The sequence below is a fragment of the Sinocyclocheilus rhinocerous genome, unplaced genomic scaffold, assembly GCF_001515625.1.
Source record: "Sinocyclocheilus rhinocerous isolate Xijiao unplaced genomic scaffold, SAMN03320098_v1.1 scaffold314, whole genome shotgun sequence".
Taxonomy (NCBI): domain Eukaryota; kingdom Metazoa; phylum Chordata; class Actinopteri; order Cypriniformes; family Cyprinidae; genus Sinocyclocheilus; species Sinocyclocheilus rhinocerous.
In genome coordinates, this window is record NW_015630021.1 from 240,736 (window position 1) to 255,500 (window position 14,765).

The window sequence follows — 14,765 nt, forward strand, 5'->3', positions numbered from 1 at the left end:
GACTTCCATTGTAAGTCTATTACTATTAATGCATTTTTTCATTTTAAAAACTGAACCGATGAGTCAAAATAGTTTTCTGTGCTAATGGGCGACATATAATTGCAAACTTTTTTTTTTTTTCCATTTTAAAAATGAACTGCACTTGAATTGGATGAACTTCAACTGCAGTGTCAAAGAGACTAAAAAAAACAAGAGGGCCAAGATCTCTCCCTCCTTCCTGCATATTATTCATCTCACATCTGGGAAAAATGTTGGCCCTCTCTTATCAGCTTTTAATGTCTCCTGAAGATTGAGAATGTTACTTCGGTATTTTTCTATTTGCAAGATAATGCATTAAGTTGGTCCTGCACATCTGTTTCTGTGCTTTATGATAAATATGTTAAGCTTTTGTCCTTGAGCTACAAATACACATCGTGAGACGGTCTGCATTTATACACACACACCACTTCGATCAAGAAATATGCTTAGTACGTTTTATCCTTACGGAAGTTGGGGCAAATACTGTGGCTTTGTATCCCATTTCTGTTATTCATCTGATAAAATGTGTTGTAAAAGACAAAGAGCATTCATTAGATGATAACACACTTCATTTGTTCTTATTTAAATTGCTATACAATCACAACAGGAAGCTTGGATGAAAGCCACAAAACGTAACAGGAAGTATATGTTGAAATCAATACAGGCTGTACTGTACATGTATGTGTTCTGACTAATATCACATTTGCTTATTCTCATATTCAGTCATCGGTGGAGGAAGCAGGTTGGAGAACAGCAGCTACTTGTCTGGACGCAGCATGGGCATCATAGGGAGAGAAATATGACACAAGTCTTCCTCAGACAGCATATGTCTCATACTGTTATCTAACATGAACAGGGAGCTGGAGAAACTCTGTACTGAAAAGACTGATGACAGTGAGGAAGCAGAGAAAAGGAGATGTTCATGCAGGTATGTATTAATATGTATTTTTAAGCATAAAAAGTTATTTATTTAAAAATTTTATTAAAATAAAGACCAACTTTGAAAATTACTTATTTTCTAAATAATTACTTTGGACCTATTTTAATTATTATTAATATCATTTTTTGTATCTAAATGGTTGCCCACTGTTTCTGAACCATTTTTGTTGCATGAATTGGCATTTGAATAATCAATTGTAATTAGCTTAAAAGCTGATCAATAAATTGTGCAACGAGAATTCTGTTATTTTAGTTTCTTGGTGTTAAACCTAAGATAACAACTAAATGTCACCTAACCTCGATTTCTCAATCTTTAGATGAAGTCGAGATAACTGGAGAAATTGGGAAATCAGACTTTTTACCACATTTGGCTTTAAATCAAATTGCTCAGTGAACCTCGAAGAGTAAAAATGGTACACTTCCAGCCAGATATGGTTCCCAAAACAAAGAAAATAAAGTTATGACAGCCTCATAGTCTTTGTGAGCACTGAGTAAAACCTGGATTTCTCAAGTTTTTGTTTGAATTCACTGGGGATTGAGAGCAAGCAAATATATTACTATATTTTAAAAAAAAAAGTGTTGAATGGTTTATCCTATTTCAAAGACATAGAGCCAAACCCAGAGATAGGCCTATACTATTCCAATCCAACAGTATCAGAAATATGAATACATAAACACATTATGGTCAAGCCCAGGGTTTAAATTGGGCGGGGCTGAGCAGAAATCAAAACGCGCAACACTAAGAAACTCAGAATCCTGAGGTAAAAATTCAAAATGGAACGTTTTTATATTTAAAATGCAGCTTTGTGAGCACTGAGTAAGTTTTTGTTTGAATTCACTGGGGATTGAGAGCAAGCAAATATATTACTATATTTAAAAAAAAAAAGTGTTGAATGGTTTATCCTATTTCAAAGACATAGAGCCAAACCCAGAGATAGGCCTATACTATTCCAATCCAACAGTATCAGAAATATGAATACATAAACACATTATGGTCAAGCCCAGGGTTTAAATTGGGCGGGGCTGAGCAGAAATCAAAACGCGCAACACTAAGAAACTCAGAATCCTGAGGTAAAAATTCAAAATGGAACGTTTTTATATTTAAAATGCAGTTAGTTAGGCAACATCAAACATCGTTTTCACCATTACGACTGTTTAATAGTTCTATAAACAGTTCAATAAGCAAATACAATAATATTAGGTCACTTACTTTATTAATGAGATTAGTGGGGAAATGCCCTCTATAAAGGTAAAAAAATTTCCTTGGATAAAATATTGAATATATAAATACTGAATAAAATAAGAATATTATATATGCTCGATACCATAGGGCCAATTTAATAAGCTATTGAGTCAAACATGTAACACAAACTCTTGTGGTGAGCACCAACGTCTCGGAACGTTATAGGACGTATTGTCTTCTTCTACATACTCTTAGATGGTCTCTACTGGTTTCTCTCCTAATAAAGGCATATTTGGATAGCGACTTATAGGTCATGGAGAAAGGAAGCTGGAATTGTTCCACAGTCTCGAATTCTTTGACAAACACACCTTGCTAGCACATGTTACTGAAACAGTGAGCTAATTAGCTTAAACAATAAACGATACTACTTTTGAAAGCACAGACCAAACTGCTGAGTCTGATACAGCCAATTTTCCTACAGAGCTGCCGATCTCAGGCTTCGATTAAGAGTCAGTCAAGCCAAAACCATAAACTTTACCAAGATTTTGATCGGCCAATTTAATAAGCTATTGAGTCAAACATGTAACACAAACTCTTGTGGTGAGCACCAACGTCTCGGAACGTTATAGGACGTATTGTCTTCTTCTACATACTCTTAGATGGTCTCTACTGGTTTCTCTCCTAATAAAGGCATATTTGGATAGCGACTTATAGGTCATGGAGAAAGGAAGCTGGAATTGTTCCACAGTCTCGAATTCTTTGACAAACACACCTTGCTAGCACATGTTACTGAAACAGTGAGCTAATTAGCTTAAACAATAAGGTTTACATTCGCTGACGTACATACCTTCAGAGGAGGTAAAGTTTTCAGGCATTACTCCACACTTCTACTCATTTTTCCATCTTTTTCACATTTGTATTTATTTTAACAAGACTCTAGAGAAAGTTTGGCAGCTGGCACTCCAGATAGGATTTCTCTTTGTTCATATGTTGGCAACACTACTCAGACATTTTCAGACATTTTAGGCCATTCACATGTTTGGTGCGCTTTAAGTTTTCCTGAATATCATTTCAAGTCAACATGAAATCAATACTGATGCTATTTACATTATTGATACACATTCCTGGTTTTATTGTGTATGGTTCATCAGTGCATGTTATTCCAAAGGAAAAATAATGTTTGTCTTTGTAATCTTCGTAATCAAAATGTAATAATTCACAAATTTCCTTTTTGCCTGACATAACTTTGGCTGTACATGCTACTGGAAAGTGTTAACTGATAGCCAAATAGCTGTTTAGACATTGCTTTATTTCTCATAGCCCAAATACTTAAACACTGTATCTGAGAAAATATTAAAGAAAATGTTTTAGGTAAATAAAAATATACTAATAATATACTATACTATACTAAAAAAAAAAATACTAAATTTACTTTTTATTTTATATATATACTGTATATATATATATATATATATATATATATTAACATTTTTATATAAGTCTCTTGAAGCCTTGCTGTATTAAATTTGATTTGTTTCCTTCTCAGATTCAATGGCAATCTTATGAAGTTCTTATCTTATGAATCGCTGTGACCAGATCAGTTAAATTTGTGAACAAATCATTTAGACCTGTTTTAGATCAACATTTCATCAAAAAGTTCAGACACAAAAGACCTATTCATTCACAAATTGGACATGAATATGACAAGGAGAGCTAGGGCAGATACCAAGATTTTCATTAATGTCTTAAATTTCAGTCTGTTTCACACACAAAACTGTTGTATGACTTCAGAAGACTTGGAAAATTATATATATTAACATTTTTTAATTTATGTGTATTAGTTATGTGTATTATTATTATTTTTAAAATCTTTTGTTACATTTAACACCATTTTATGATCAAATACAGTAACATTAATACATTTCTCTTCTTAAGTGTCCAGATCAGTTTTTGGGTCACTGTTGGTTTGAATTAGAACCATGTATTCAATCAAAATGAGGCACATCCAGTTCATTCTCCCAACAATAACAGACCAGAAGAAGTATCACGTTGCATAACAGACAAATGTGAAGTATGGGGCATAAAGGTCTCTTGACGTACAACAGCAGCATGACCTGTCTTATATTTCGCAAAATGTGGCGTCTCTAACCCCTAAAGGCAGTTGAAACAGGTCAGCAGAGATATATGTGCTTGTTTTTAAATCACGTTGTACAAAATGTTGCATTCAATGATAATCAGTCTTTGTAAACCAACAATCAAAATAACTATCACTAAGTTTATTAGCATCTAATAGCTGTTGAACTTTATACATTTTCTTAATTTAAAGGGGTCATATGATGCGATTTCAAGTTTTCCTTTCTCTTTGGAGTGTTACAAGCTGTTCGTGAATAGATTTTCATTACACCAAATACAACAACATATGACCCCTTTAAAGAAACAGTTCACCCAAAAATTTTACTCACCCTCATGTTGTTCTAAATCCGTATTTTCATTCCGCAATGGAACACAAAAGGGAATATGTGTTTGTTTTTCACTTGTTTGCTTTAAACATGCACAGGCTGACAATGCCTACATTTCAGAGAGATTTATTGATCAGGATCAGAAAATTACCTTGGAACAGAAAGCAAAGCCTGCAATTTTCTCTCTTTCTTCTCAATAATGGGTCATTGAATCAGATCATTGAATCTTTCTTAATTCAAGCACAGAAATTTATATTCGAAACTCTGCAATAGAAATCATTTGCTTAGTTTCTCAGCTGTTTAAACTGCATCTCAAAGCATAAATGTGGTGTTAAATCGTTCTGTGGTTTCAGCAGAGAAAATGCTGATGCTGTTCTCTCATATGCTACTATGGGTTTGTAAAAACAGGCCTTAAGTAACAACAGCTTGTAAGAGGCTGCAGGGGGTGACATCAGAGATTTGAACAGGAGCCAATCAGCAGTCGTAGAAGAAAACTGCAAACTTATCAAAAACCTACTTTTTTCTTGTTCTGCAGACAGGTAGAGGCCTGTTCACAGGCACTAGAAAGGGCCTAAAAAATGAAAGTTACAAAAGCCTACTTTAAGCCTGAAGAGAACTAATGCATTTTGCTTGCCAAAAACACCAGATTAATTCAGCACTATATACAGCGCCCGTGTGCACTTAGTGGCTTTGTATTAGTGTTTTAAGAGCCAACACATGGACGTGGATCACATTTCAGAATTTATGTGCACAGAACAAAAGTTCTTTTTTTTAGATCAGAATCTAAGGCAGAGTACAGCAGAGCAAGAATTAAACAACTGAGAATGAATCACTCTGTATTTTGTATCAAACATTCATTTTCATCATGTCTGAGGAAACACAAAGAAATGGTGAACAATCTTTTTCAACACAAATGATGGCTTTTCACATGATGGTGTTTAAGCCCGGTGGCAAGTTGTTCAAAAGGAATCTGATCGGATTTCAGCTATTGAATTGAATCAAATCTTGAAAATGGGTTGTTCAAAAGAAAAAAAAAGATTCTGAAATCAGATTAGATCACAAAATCCAATCTTGGTTTTGATCTGGATCAAACCATCAGTTTGTGTTGTTCAAAAGTCTTTAGTAAGATTGGGATACCTGTGGTCCAAAAAACAACAACAACAACAGGATTATACTGATCTCAGCAGCACAAAAATGTAATAAAACTTTCAAACTGGTCCAAAAATACAACATTTGTAACATGTAATATACACACACATTATATATATATAGACATTAGACAGGTAGACATTATGCTACCTCTAAAGCCTTTCAGTTTCCTACAGTAAAGTAAAAAAGAGATTTTGGTGTCATAAAATATCAATATCAAACAAAAACATTTTTTTTTTAATTTAGTGTTTTTAAATCACTGTTTGTAAACTACATTGGCACAATCATCAGAGATGAACCAGTCAAAAGTAATTATTTGTGTCGGCTGAATGCAATGCAACATTTTTCTGAGAGAATGCAATAGCATTATCTTTTTTTTTTTTTTTTCAATCACCATGTCCCTTTAGGGGCTCCGTAGAGCACAAGTAATCCAGATTTGTAAATCTGAAAAAGTGTGTATCTGGATGATTGTGAGCCAATCCAATTTTGCTTTGAAAACCCAGCAGAAAAGAAAGATGTGAAGAGACTGTTTTATTCTTACCTTTATAGTCCTAAAAGTCCATTCATACATTCGGCAAATTATAACTACTAATACGAAGGTGTGCGATGCTAGAGTTATGTAAACAGGTCGCGTGCTGCGTTCATCCAATCAGTGACATTGACACCACAAATATGCAAATAAGAACGTTAACCTGGGGTTTAGGAATGTAAAGTGTGAAACATCATCTTATGAATAAACAGCATTAATTTTTAACCCGGGTAAATTATGAGTAGTGTGAAACGTGAAGTAAAAATTTAATTCAATTTACCTGGTGTTTAAAATGACACGGGTTAACTATTTCATATGTGAAAAGCCCTATGTAGGACACTTCTGTTAAGAAGTGCTTTAAACTACTTGGATACCAAAAAATTGCTTAGAACCCTAATTTAAGGTTTCAAAAAGGACAACAGTTTGTGAGCCTTAACACAGTCCCAATAGTTTATATTTTAAATCAAAATTCTATTCCACATATTTTGATTTACTGAAACGCTGTCCTTGTGCAAGCGCAAATCTACATTGTGGGTTTGTTTCTAAGTCTGACTCAGAATTCTGACTCTGCTAAAAACAACTGGTTCAAAAACAGACGTATTCATTCCCCGGCCAATGCAAATACACACTCTCTGGAGGTTGTACAGAAATAGCACTGCCCTACATTGACAATACGTGCATGTGCCTGTAATGTTTTAAATAAGACTGTCATAATTCTGGAAATAGATCATTCACAGGTGTGCAGGTGTTTACATTTCAAACTATTATTTACATGTTGAAAAAAAGACTTGAACCAAGTTGGGACAGCTTTGAGCTGCAGTTCTGAGTGCATATGGTAGTACAGACATCACAAAGTAGACAGAAACAATGAGACTGTTTGCATTTGTAATATGAAAAAAAACAAAAACAAAGTAGATGCATGTGAGAAACAGTAAGATGTTATTTTCACATCTTCAGTCCCTTCTTCTTCAAGTCCTCTTTGGCTTCTTTTATTTGTGCTTGCAACTCTTTGGCTGCGTCCTCACAGTCATTAAATGTGGCCACACGGTAGCCGACAGTTGCCAGTGAATAACACCCAAAAGCCACCAGCAGATATACAGGCATTGGCCACGCCAGCTCTCTATACTGAGGAGGCAACTGCAAATCAAGGAGGTCAAAGGTAACGAGTCCCCATGCCATGCCGATCAGCGACAAACCAAGAAGCCACTCCAGGAGCTTGGTCATTGTGCTGAAGACTGTGGAACGGTGAAGGCCAAAATTATAATTGAAGAATCCACCTGTGAGGATAAATATGTATATATCACATTATCAAGAAACAATTTAATGAAATGCATTCGATTAAAAGCGACAATCACTATTTTTACAGCTAGTGCTTGAGACAGGCGACACCGCATGATAAAGAAGTTATAAATATTACAGAAAAATAATCGTCAATACACCGCTGTTGTTTAAAATTCGCACTGATCCTCACTCTTATTGAACAGCTAGCACGAATGCTAATGATTACAGGTGTTTACAATGAAATCTGACAACCAGCGCAAAACGGAGGCAATATTTCATCTTAGCAACAATGATCAGCTCCTAAATATTATATACGCACAATAAAAATGCACTGATAATATAGAAATAAACTCTCTCACTTGCTACTCAAAAGCCAGCTCACCACTTTCGGAATAACAACGCACTTTGATGACGTGAGATGCCGAGAAGCATTATGGAACATGCAGTGTAAAGTCTTCAGAGTCCTGTACTACAAAAAATGCAAGACTAAATTCGATTAACCGATTATAAAGCCTGTTTCAATATTTGTTTGTTTGTTAATTATAACCTAACAAAAATATATATTTATTTATTTACGCATGCTTTGCTTTCCATTAAAATATATTTAAATATAGCCAAGTGGGATTCAGTCGTTTATCCTTAATGCTGGCAGGAAATGAAACGCCAGTCTGAAGCTGTTTTTGTCTCTCTGTGTCTGGCGCTGTTGGCGCAGTTCAGTGTCTTGTGGATGCCGCGGGTGACATCCGCCCATTCAGCGCAGAGAACAGAAGCGAGTCCATGACCCATCACACCTCCTCACCAGCCAAAAAGGTATAAACATCATCATCACTCACAGACAGCACCGAGGCTCCTGAAAACATCACCCTCACAGCAAACGCGAGGTTATTCTTAGTGATGTTTACACGTGTCAGCGACACAGCGAGTGTCTCTTTCAAGACTGCAGGTGGTTGTAAAGAAGAAATGTAGCAAAGTAGGGCATTTGTGTGGGGGTTTGGCAGCTTTTTAGACTACTGTTTTGTTCAGCACTACCTTCATTTCATTAAGAATATTATTACCAAATATTTAAGAGCATAAATGACCATACAAATGGAACTAATGTAGAAGAAAATCATGCAAAAGGCATATATTTCTATCAAAGACATCTATTTGTAGTTCTGCCCAGAAATGTAATCCACTCAATGCTATCTATCTATCTATCTATGTCTGTCTGTCTGTCTATCGATTGATCATTCTATTGATCTTTCTATCCATCATTCTATCTGTCTGTCGTTCTCTCTGTGATTCTTTCTATCTATCTATCTATCTATCTATCCATATCGTTCTGTCTGTCTGTCTGTCTATCTATCTATCTATCTATCTATCTATCTATCTCTCCATCTATCTGTCTGTCTATATCAGGACAGTAATGGCTGTGATTCTTCTCGTAATCTGTGTGATTCTTTGCTGCTTGGGCGTTTGCGTAGGAGTATGTGTTCAATGAGCAGAACGTACACGAAGCGCAGTGAGAAAAAAGCAAGTTGGCCGTTCACAGTGTTTGATACTGCCAGTCCCCGGCTCTCCAGCTCAGGAAACCTGTGATCCAGCAGAGAGCAGTTGGCAGACACAACAGAACAGGCTGCACTGAGACGGAGAGGGGGATGGAGGGAGAGAGGGTGTGAGGAGAACAGCGCAGAGAACTTAAAGAATGAGATGAGAAGATGAAGGTCGGGCTTGGGACAGGGACACATTCTGCAGTTGCATCAGGCTGTAAAAAATTTTTTTGTTTGTTTGTTTCCAACTGGGAACGTTGCTTTCAGAATGTGGATGCTGCTTTGGTGAAATGACAGAGAGAAAGTGGAGAAACAGTGTCCACTGGCAGCTGAATGAGAGGAGGGGCTGCTGCGTTTGGTGAGGAGCGCTACAGGTGCAGACTGGTCAGCCGTTGACCTTAATGGTGCATTAAATCCAGATGCTTAAATAGCTTACATGCTTAAACCCTGGTCCCCTGCCACCACCCAGCGAGAAGAGATCTGCACTCTGAGTCTGAGTGTGTGTCTGTGTGTGTTTGGGTAGGTTTACTTAACTACACTTTGGGTCCAAAATTATCCCCATACGCGCACTAAATTGGACAAAGACATATTTTGAGGGCATCCAAGGACACCCACAACTGGAAAAAACTGTTAAAAGATAAAGTACATAGCAAATACATATAATCAGGGTATTTTTTAAATGTTTGAAAGAAAACTCTTATGCTCACCAAGGTTTCATATATTTAATACAGTGAAACTATAATATTGGAAAATATTATCACAATTTAAAATAACTGTTTTAAAAATATTTAAATGTAATTTATTCCTGTGATGACAAAGCTGAATTTTCAGCATCATTACTCCAGTCTTCAGTGTCATACAATCCTTCAGAAATCATTCTAATAAGCTGATTTGGTGCTCAAGAAACTTTTCTTATTATTATCAATGTTGTAAACAGTTGTGCTGCTTAATATTTTGTGCTTCAAGATTCTTTGATGAATAGAAAGTTTAAAAATAAACAGCAGAAAAGGTACCTTTATTCAGGGTTTAAGACTGCACTGTGGACAGTCCATGGCTCCAGTGCGAGCCTCTAGGATTGGGCAGACAAAATATGATTTAAAGGGAACAATTGCAGATAAGTGTGTTTATGAGAGAGAGAGAGAGAGAGAGAGAGGGGGAGGGAGGGAGACAATAGCGCCTGGCTCAAAAAAACAGGAACCCTCTGTTTCCTGTGCCTGAGATCTCAGTCTCAGTCTGCTCTTTTTCACACACACAAACACAGACACACACACAAAAAACAGTGAGTTCATGCAGTGACATTATATTTTGTTGTACAAATTGCATGAAGGAATTACATTATCTATTAAAAGGCAATGGAAATGCATCACATTAGTGGTGCTTTCTGAAGCAGGTTGGATTAGAGGTTTAAACACACCCAAACCCTAAGAATTCAAGTCAATGTGATTTATTTTTCTTTGCAATAACATGCACTGATGAATCATTTACAAGAAGACTAGGAACATGCATTAAGAAAGTAAATAAGGCCGATTTTGATTTCATGTTGACTTTAAACTTCTGTGTCTAGTTTGTTGCACACTATTTGTGCTGCATGAGTGATGCCACAGATTGTGCGGCTAGTTGCAGAGAGGTGTGCTTTTCTAAGCAATTGTGCTTAATATTTTTACCTGTCGCATTATTACATGTGTGAAGAAAAAAAATCCCATAGACTAACAGAGACTCGAGAAATCACCCATAACACCCCAGCAACTGCATAGCAACATGCTGAGAACACCATACATTTTCTTTCAAAATGTGAAAATCAAATTTGTGACACTTATTACGTTACGTAAATATTTTAACTGATACACAGATGTGATTTTGATGGAATGTATCTACACTATTCAGAGTCGACCTGGCTGTATCTGCCGTCATTTTCCAGTATCTGTGTATGTTGGAGGAATGGTCCCATTATTCTTGTCTTCAGTATGAAAACCATTCCTCAGTTAGGCTCAGTCCTCGCCAAATCCTGACACGGACGGTCAAGATGTCTTAGAAGTGTGTTTTCGGTCAGAGCTTTGATCTCCTATGCAATGGGTTTTTAGGCATTTTGTTGATAGTTTTTCATACAAGTCAAACGCTTCATTAATGAAGACAACTGAGCAAGGGACAGCTGGACTCATAAATATTCACTGTATGGGGGAAATATAAACAGCATAAATTCTAACCTGACATCATGTGCCTAAACACAAAGTCAGAAGGTGTATGCGAGTCTAAGCAAGGGATTTGTGCCCTTCCTGTCAAAGTCCACCTGTTTCTGCTTCTGCCGTGGAAAAAGACCAGAGAGACAAAAAGGTTGGAAAGAAAGACATATGGAAACAGGAATGTGCTTTATCAATCCCCATGTCAGCAGTCCTATGGTCTATTTTAGAATCCCACCATGCATCTGTTTCTGCACAATTACAATATTGCTACATCATAAGCAAAACATCTCCATATTATTGAGTTTTTTCGTCTTAAAATCGTCTTTAAAATTTATATTTATCCAGTAAGGATGCATTAAATTGATCAAAAGTGACAGTAAAGACAGTGTTGCAAAAGATTTCTTTTTCAAATAAATGCTGTTCCTTTTAACTCTCTATTCATCAAAGAATCCTATGACAGTTTCCACAAAAATATTAACAGTGACAATAATTAGAAATGTTTCTCGAGCAGCAAATTAGAATGATTTCTGAAGGATCATGTGACACTCAAGACTGGAGTAATCACAAGAATAAATTACATTCTAAAATGTATTTAAACAGAAAATTGTTAGTGCAAATTGTAGAGAAAATTCTCAATATTACTGTTTTTTCTAGATTTTTTTGGATGGATCGTAAGACCAGAAAATGTTGGATTTTTTAAAAAACAGGAAATACTACTCAGTTCTACTTTGCGACTGACTCACCATCAACATCTGTACATAAATAATTAATCTCTGTCTCAGCAATATTTTTTTTCCTGCTCTTTGAACTACTTAAAAACATCCCTTTTATGAAGGCTTCATTTTACCGAGCTGTGTTAAATTTCTAAGAGTATAACAGTTTTGAGAAAAACTGCATGTTTTGGTGCCAAGAGCTCTTCAAACCAAAAGAACCCCTGGTACTGGTAAAATAAATAAATAACTACAGCAGTTTTTTCCCCCTAATTAAATTACACGTAATGCTTCAGTTTATGTTTTGAACTGAGATGACATTGAATTGATAAACTATAAACATATGTAAATGTTTGGTGCAAATGTTGTGTATAAGAATCCTCACAGTGCATTGTTTCATATTGAGACAAATACTGCATTCAGGGACTTTTGGAGACCTTTATTGTTCTTATTGTTTGTTTTTGGTGAAACTGAGGTCAATCACTGTGTTAGCAACAGTATAATGAATGGCCAATATCTCTAAACCTCTGTTTGAAATTACATTGACACTGAAACTTTAAACCTGGCTCACATCCAGGGATATGACAGCTAAAGGTTTGGTATCGAACTACAGTTTAGTAGCTTACTAAAAATCAATCACTTTGCATACTGTGTACTATATTGTAAACTATTGTCACTGCATAAGTGCTACATGAGCTTAAGTCATACTGCTATAGTTTAAAAACTGGTGTACTTGAACCAGTCAGATGACAGTATGAAACTCTTTTGTGTATTTAAAGCTCTGAAGAGCCCTAGAAACTCTTTGAAGTCACAAATGTTTCAAATCTGAGCCATTCTGCACTTACAAACACGTCTATGAAAGCCTATGTTTGCATACTTGATCTCTCTAGGAGTCCCAGAGTGTCACTTGAGCATGTAAAATGCCCCAGAGAGCAGTATTTCATTGTTATTGAATATAACTCGATATGACAGCATGTCTATTGAGAGCTCTTTTCGTCTGGCCATTTCACGCAGAACGAACAAAACTACAGCCTTCCTATATGACATACATTGGGACAGGAAACGCTCGGGGCTTGTACTATTCCTTTTAAAAGGAACATCTCATTCTTAGATACTAGGCCAATCATCTGATTTCATTACTTAGCGGCTCTGTGTGAGTTTCATGCCAGGTCTCTATTCCCTCTCAAAGCTCATGCCATGTCTGTGTGGTCCAGGGTTATGAAGCCTGCTCTTATAAAACAATAAACTAGACTCTGTCATGTTTATTTTAGCAAGGACAATTCTGGCCCATCCCCTTGTTTTGATTGGCATGAGCTCTCGCCATCCCAGAAAGTGACATTAAAATGGAAAAGTTAGGAAAATATGTTCAACAGAAGTGAAAAGGAATGAAAAGAAAAATCTTTGACCATAAACTATTCAGAAAAATATGTTAGTCTGAAATTTCAATGTGTTGGGTCTTGGGTGGCATTTGGCCATTGAAAAACAATTATTATTTTACGTTTTAATTTATACTAATAATATTTTAATATTTGGCCTGTAAATTAAGTCAAGCCATTTAAAAGTCTATAAATCTTTAGCAGGCTTTTAGTACATTTTACCTAAGAGCATATTTACAGTAGGGCTGGGCGGTATATCGAGTTTGTACGATATATCAACATATTTTTACTATCAATATGGTATGAAGCAATACCGTTTATATCGATATGGTCCTACAGTAGTTTGATCCGAGCGCATCTGAAAACACGGAGTGAGCTGCTACTGCTAACTGTAAAATTTGACTATTGTAATGGGGCAATCAAAATAGCCTAATACAATTAAAAAAAAAATTTTTTTTTTGTTTAGTGAATTTAACTTCTGCCTTAAGCATTATATTTGTTTTTAGATTGTAATGTTTCAGTGTTAGAATGTAATGTGATTTTAACCCTATTTATGCATGTAGGCTATTATATAGCATAGCCTAATGGTTACATTCACTATATTTGTTTTAATAGCTTTTAATATGAACATTGTATGTAAAATAAAAAAAATTTTAATTAATACAGATTTTTTTTTCATCCAAATAGTCAAATGTAGAAAATAGAGATATAGCCATATCGCCCAGCCCTAATTCACAGACAGTAGTCAAACACATTAGACGTATCCCTCATCAACTACATGTACAGTTACCAAACCCAAAGTGACAGCATGCATAAACATACAGTGTACCAAAAACCCATTTAGCCTGGCCTCCTTTTCATGCCCTTTTAAATACAGCTATTGACATCATAGTTAATTGGCACATGCTGGGTGGACCGTTATTTCTAGCGTCAGTTTGTGCACGGGACTGCAACAGACATCAGTTTTAATGAGCTAATGTAGGACGGACCATTGTGACCTCCAAAGGAGTTCACCAATGCTTTACTTTGAGACCGGAAGAAAACTGGCACAAAGAACACCTTTTTAAAATCTGATGAGAGACAGACTTACTGTCATGGTGGGATCTGATTGGTTGACAGTTGCGTTCAGTGTTTGTTTTGGTGCTGTGACTCAGTTGAATCGTGGTGGTCACCGAAATGCCCTCTGATGAACTAATTAAAAACAAACAGTAAATAAGGCAAGCATTAATTATGGCAAAGTGATATAAAACATTTAATAAATGAAGCCATGTTGCGTCTTCAGCAGTGAGGCCATAAGCAGTCTCTGTAAACAGTACTGAGTGTGAGTTTGAACTAGCTGTTCATCCCTTCAGGACAAAGGCGTCTGTGTGTCTTATGGTGTGAAAGATGGAAAAAGGTCAGTGGAGTTGAAG

At 36.0% G+C, this 14,765-nt stretch overlaps 1 protein-coding gene and 1 long non-coding RNA gene across 5 annotated transcripts; one reads left to right on the top strand and one right to left on the bottom strand.

The window, feature by feature from the left end:
* Positions 1 to 6,713: 6,713 nt before the first annotated feature.
* Positions 6,714 to 8,070, bottom strand: dpm3 (dolichyl-phosphate mannosyltransferase subunit 3, regulatory). 4 transcript variants are annotated; one of them, XM_016551617.1, is made up of 2 exons: positions 7,941 to 8,070; positions 6,714 to 7,554 (listed from the first exon to the last, which is right to left on the bottom strand). In XM_016551617.1, exon 2 carries the CDS (start codon positions 7,499 to 7,501, stop codon positions 7,223 to 7,225), a length of 279 nt encoding a protein of 92 aa, XP_016407103.1. In that variant the 5' UTR covers positions 7,502 to 7,554; positions 7,941 to 8,070; the 3' UTR covers positions 6,714 to 7,222. The 4 variants fall into 4 exon arrangements, with proteins under 4 accessions (XP_016407103.1, XP_016407102.1, XP_016407104.1 ...); XM_016551616.1 differs by having other exon boundaries at positions 7,918 to 8,069; XM_016551618.1 differs by lacking the exon at positions 7,941 to 8,070 and adding an exon at positions 7,749 to 7,901.
* LOC107739492 (uncharacterized) lies at positions 7,482 to 12,043 on the top strand. Its single transcript, XR_001640008.1, has 4 exons — positions 7,482 to 7,556; positions 8,271 to 8,368; positions 9,355 to 9,606; positions 11,922 to 12,043. It is a non-coding gene; the product is annotated as an uncharacterized LOC107739492 (long non-coding RNA).
* The last annotated feature ends 2,722 nt before the right edge of the window (positions 12,044 to 14,765 follow it).

Coding starts and splice junctions, on each gene's coding strand:
- dpm3 (XM_016551617.1), bottom strand. CDS start 7,501: ATGACCAAGCTCCTGGAGTGGCTTCTTGGTTTGTCGCTGATCGGCATG.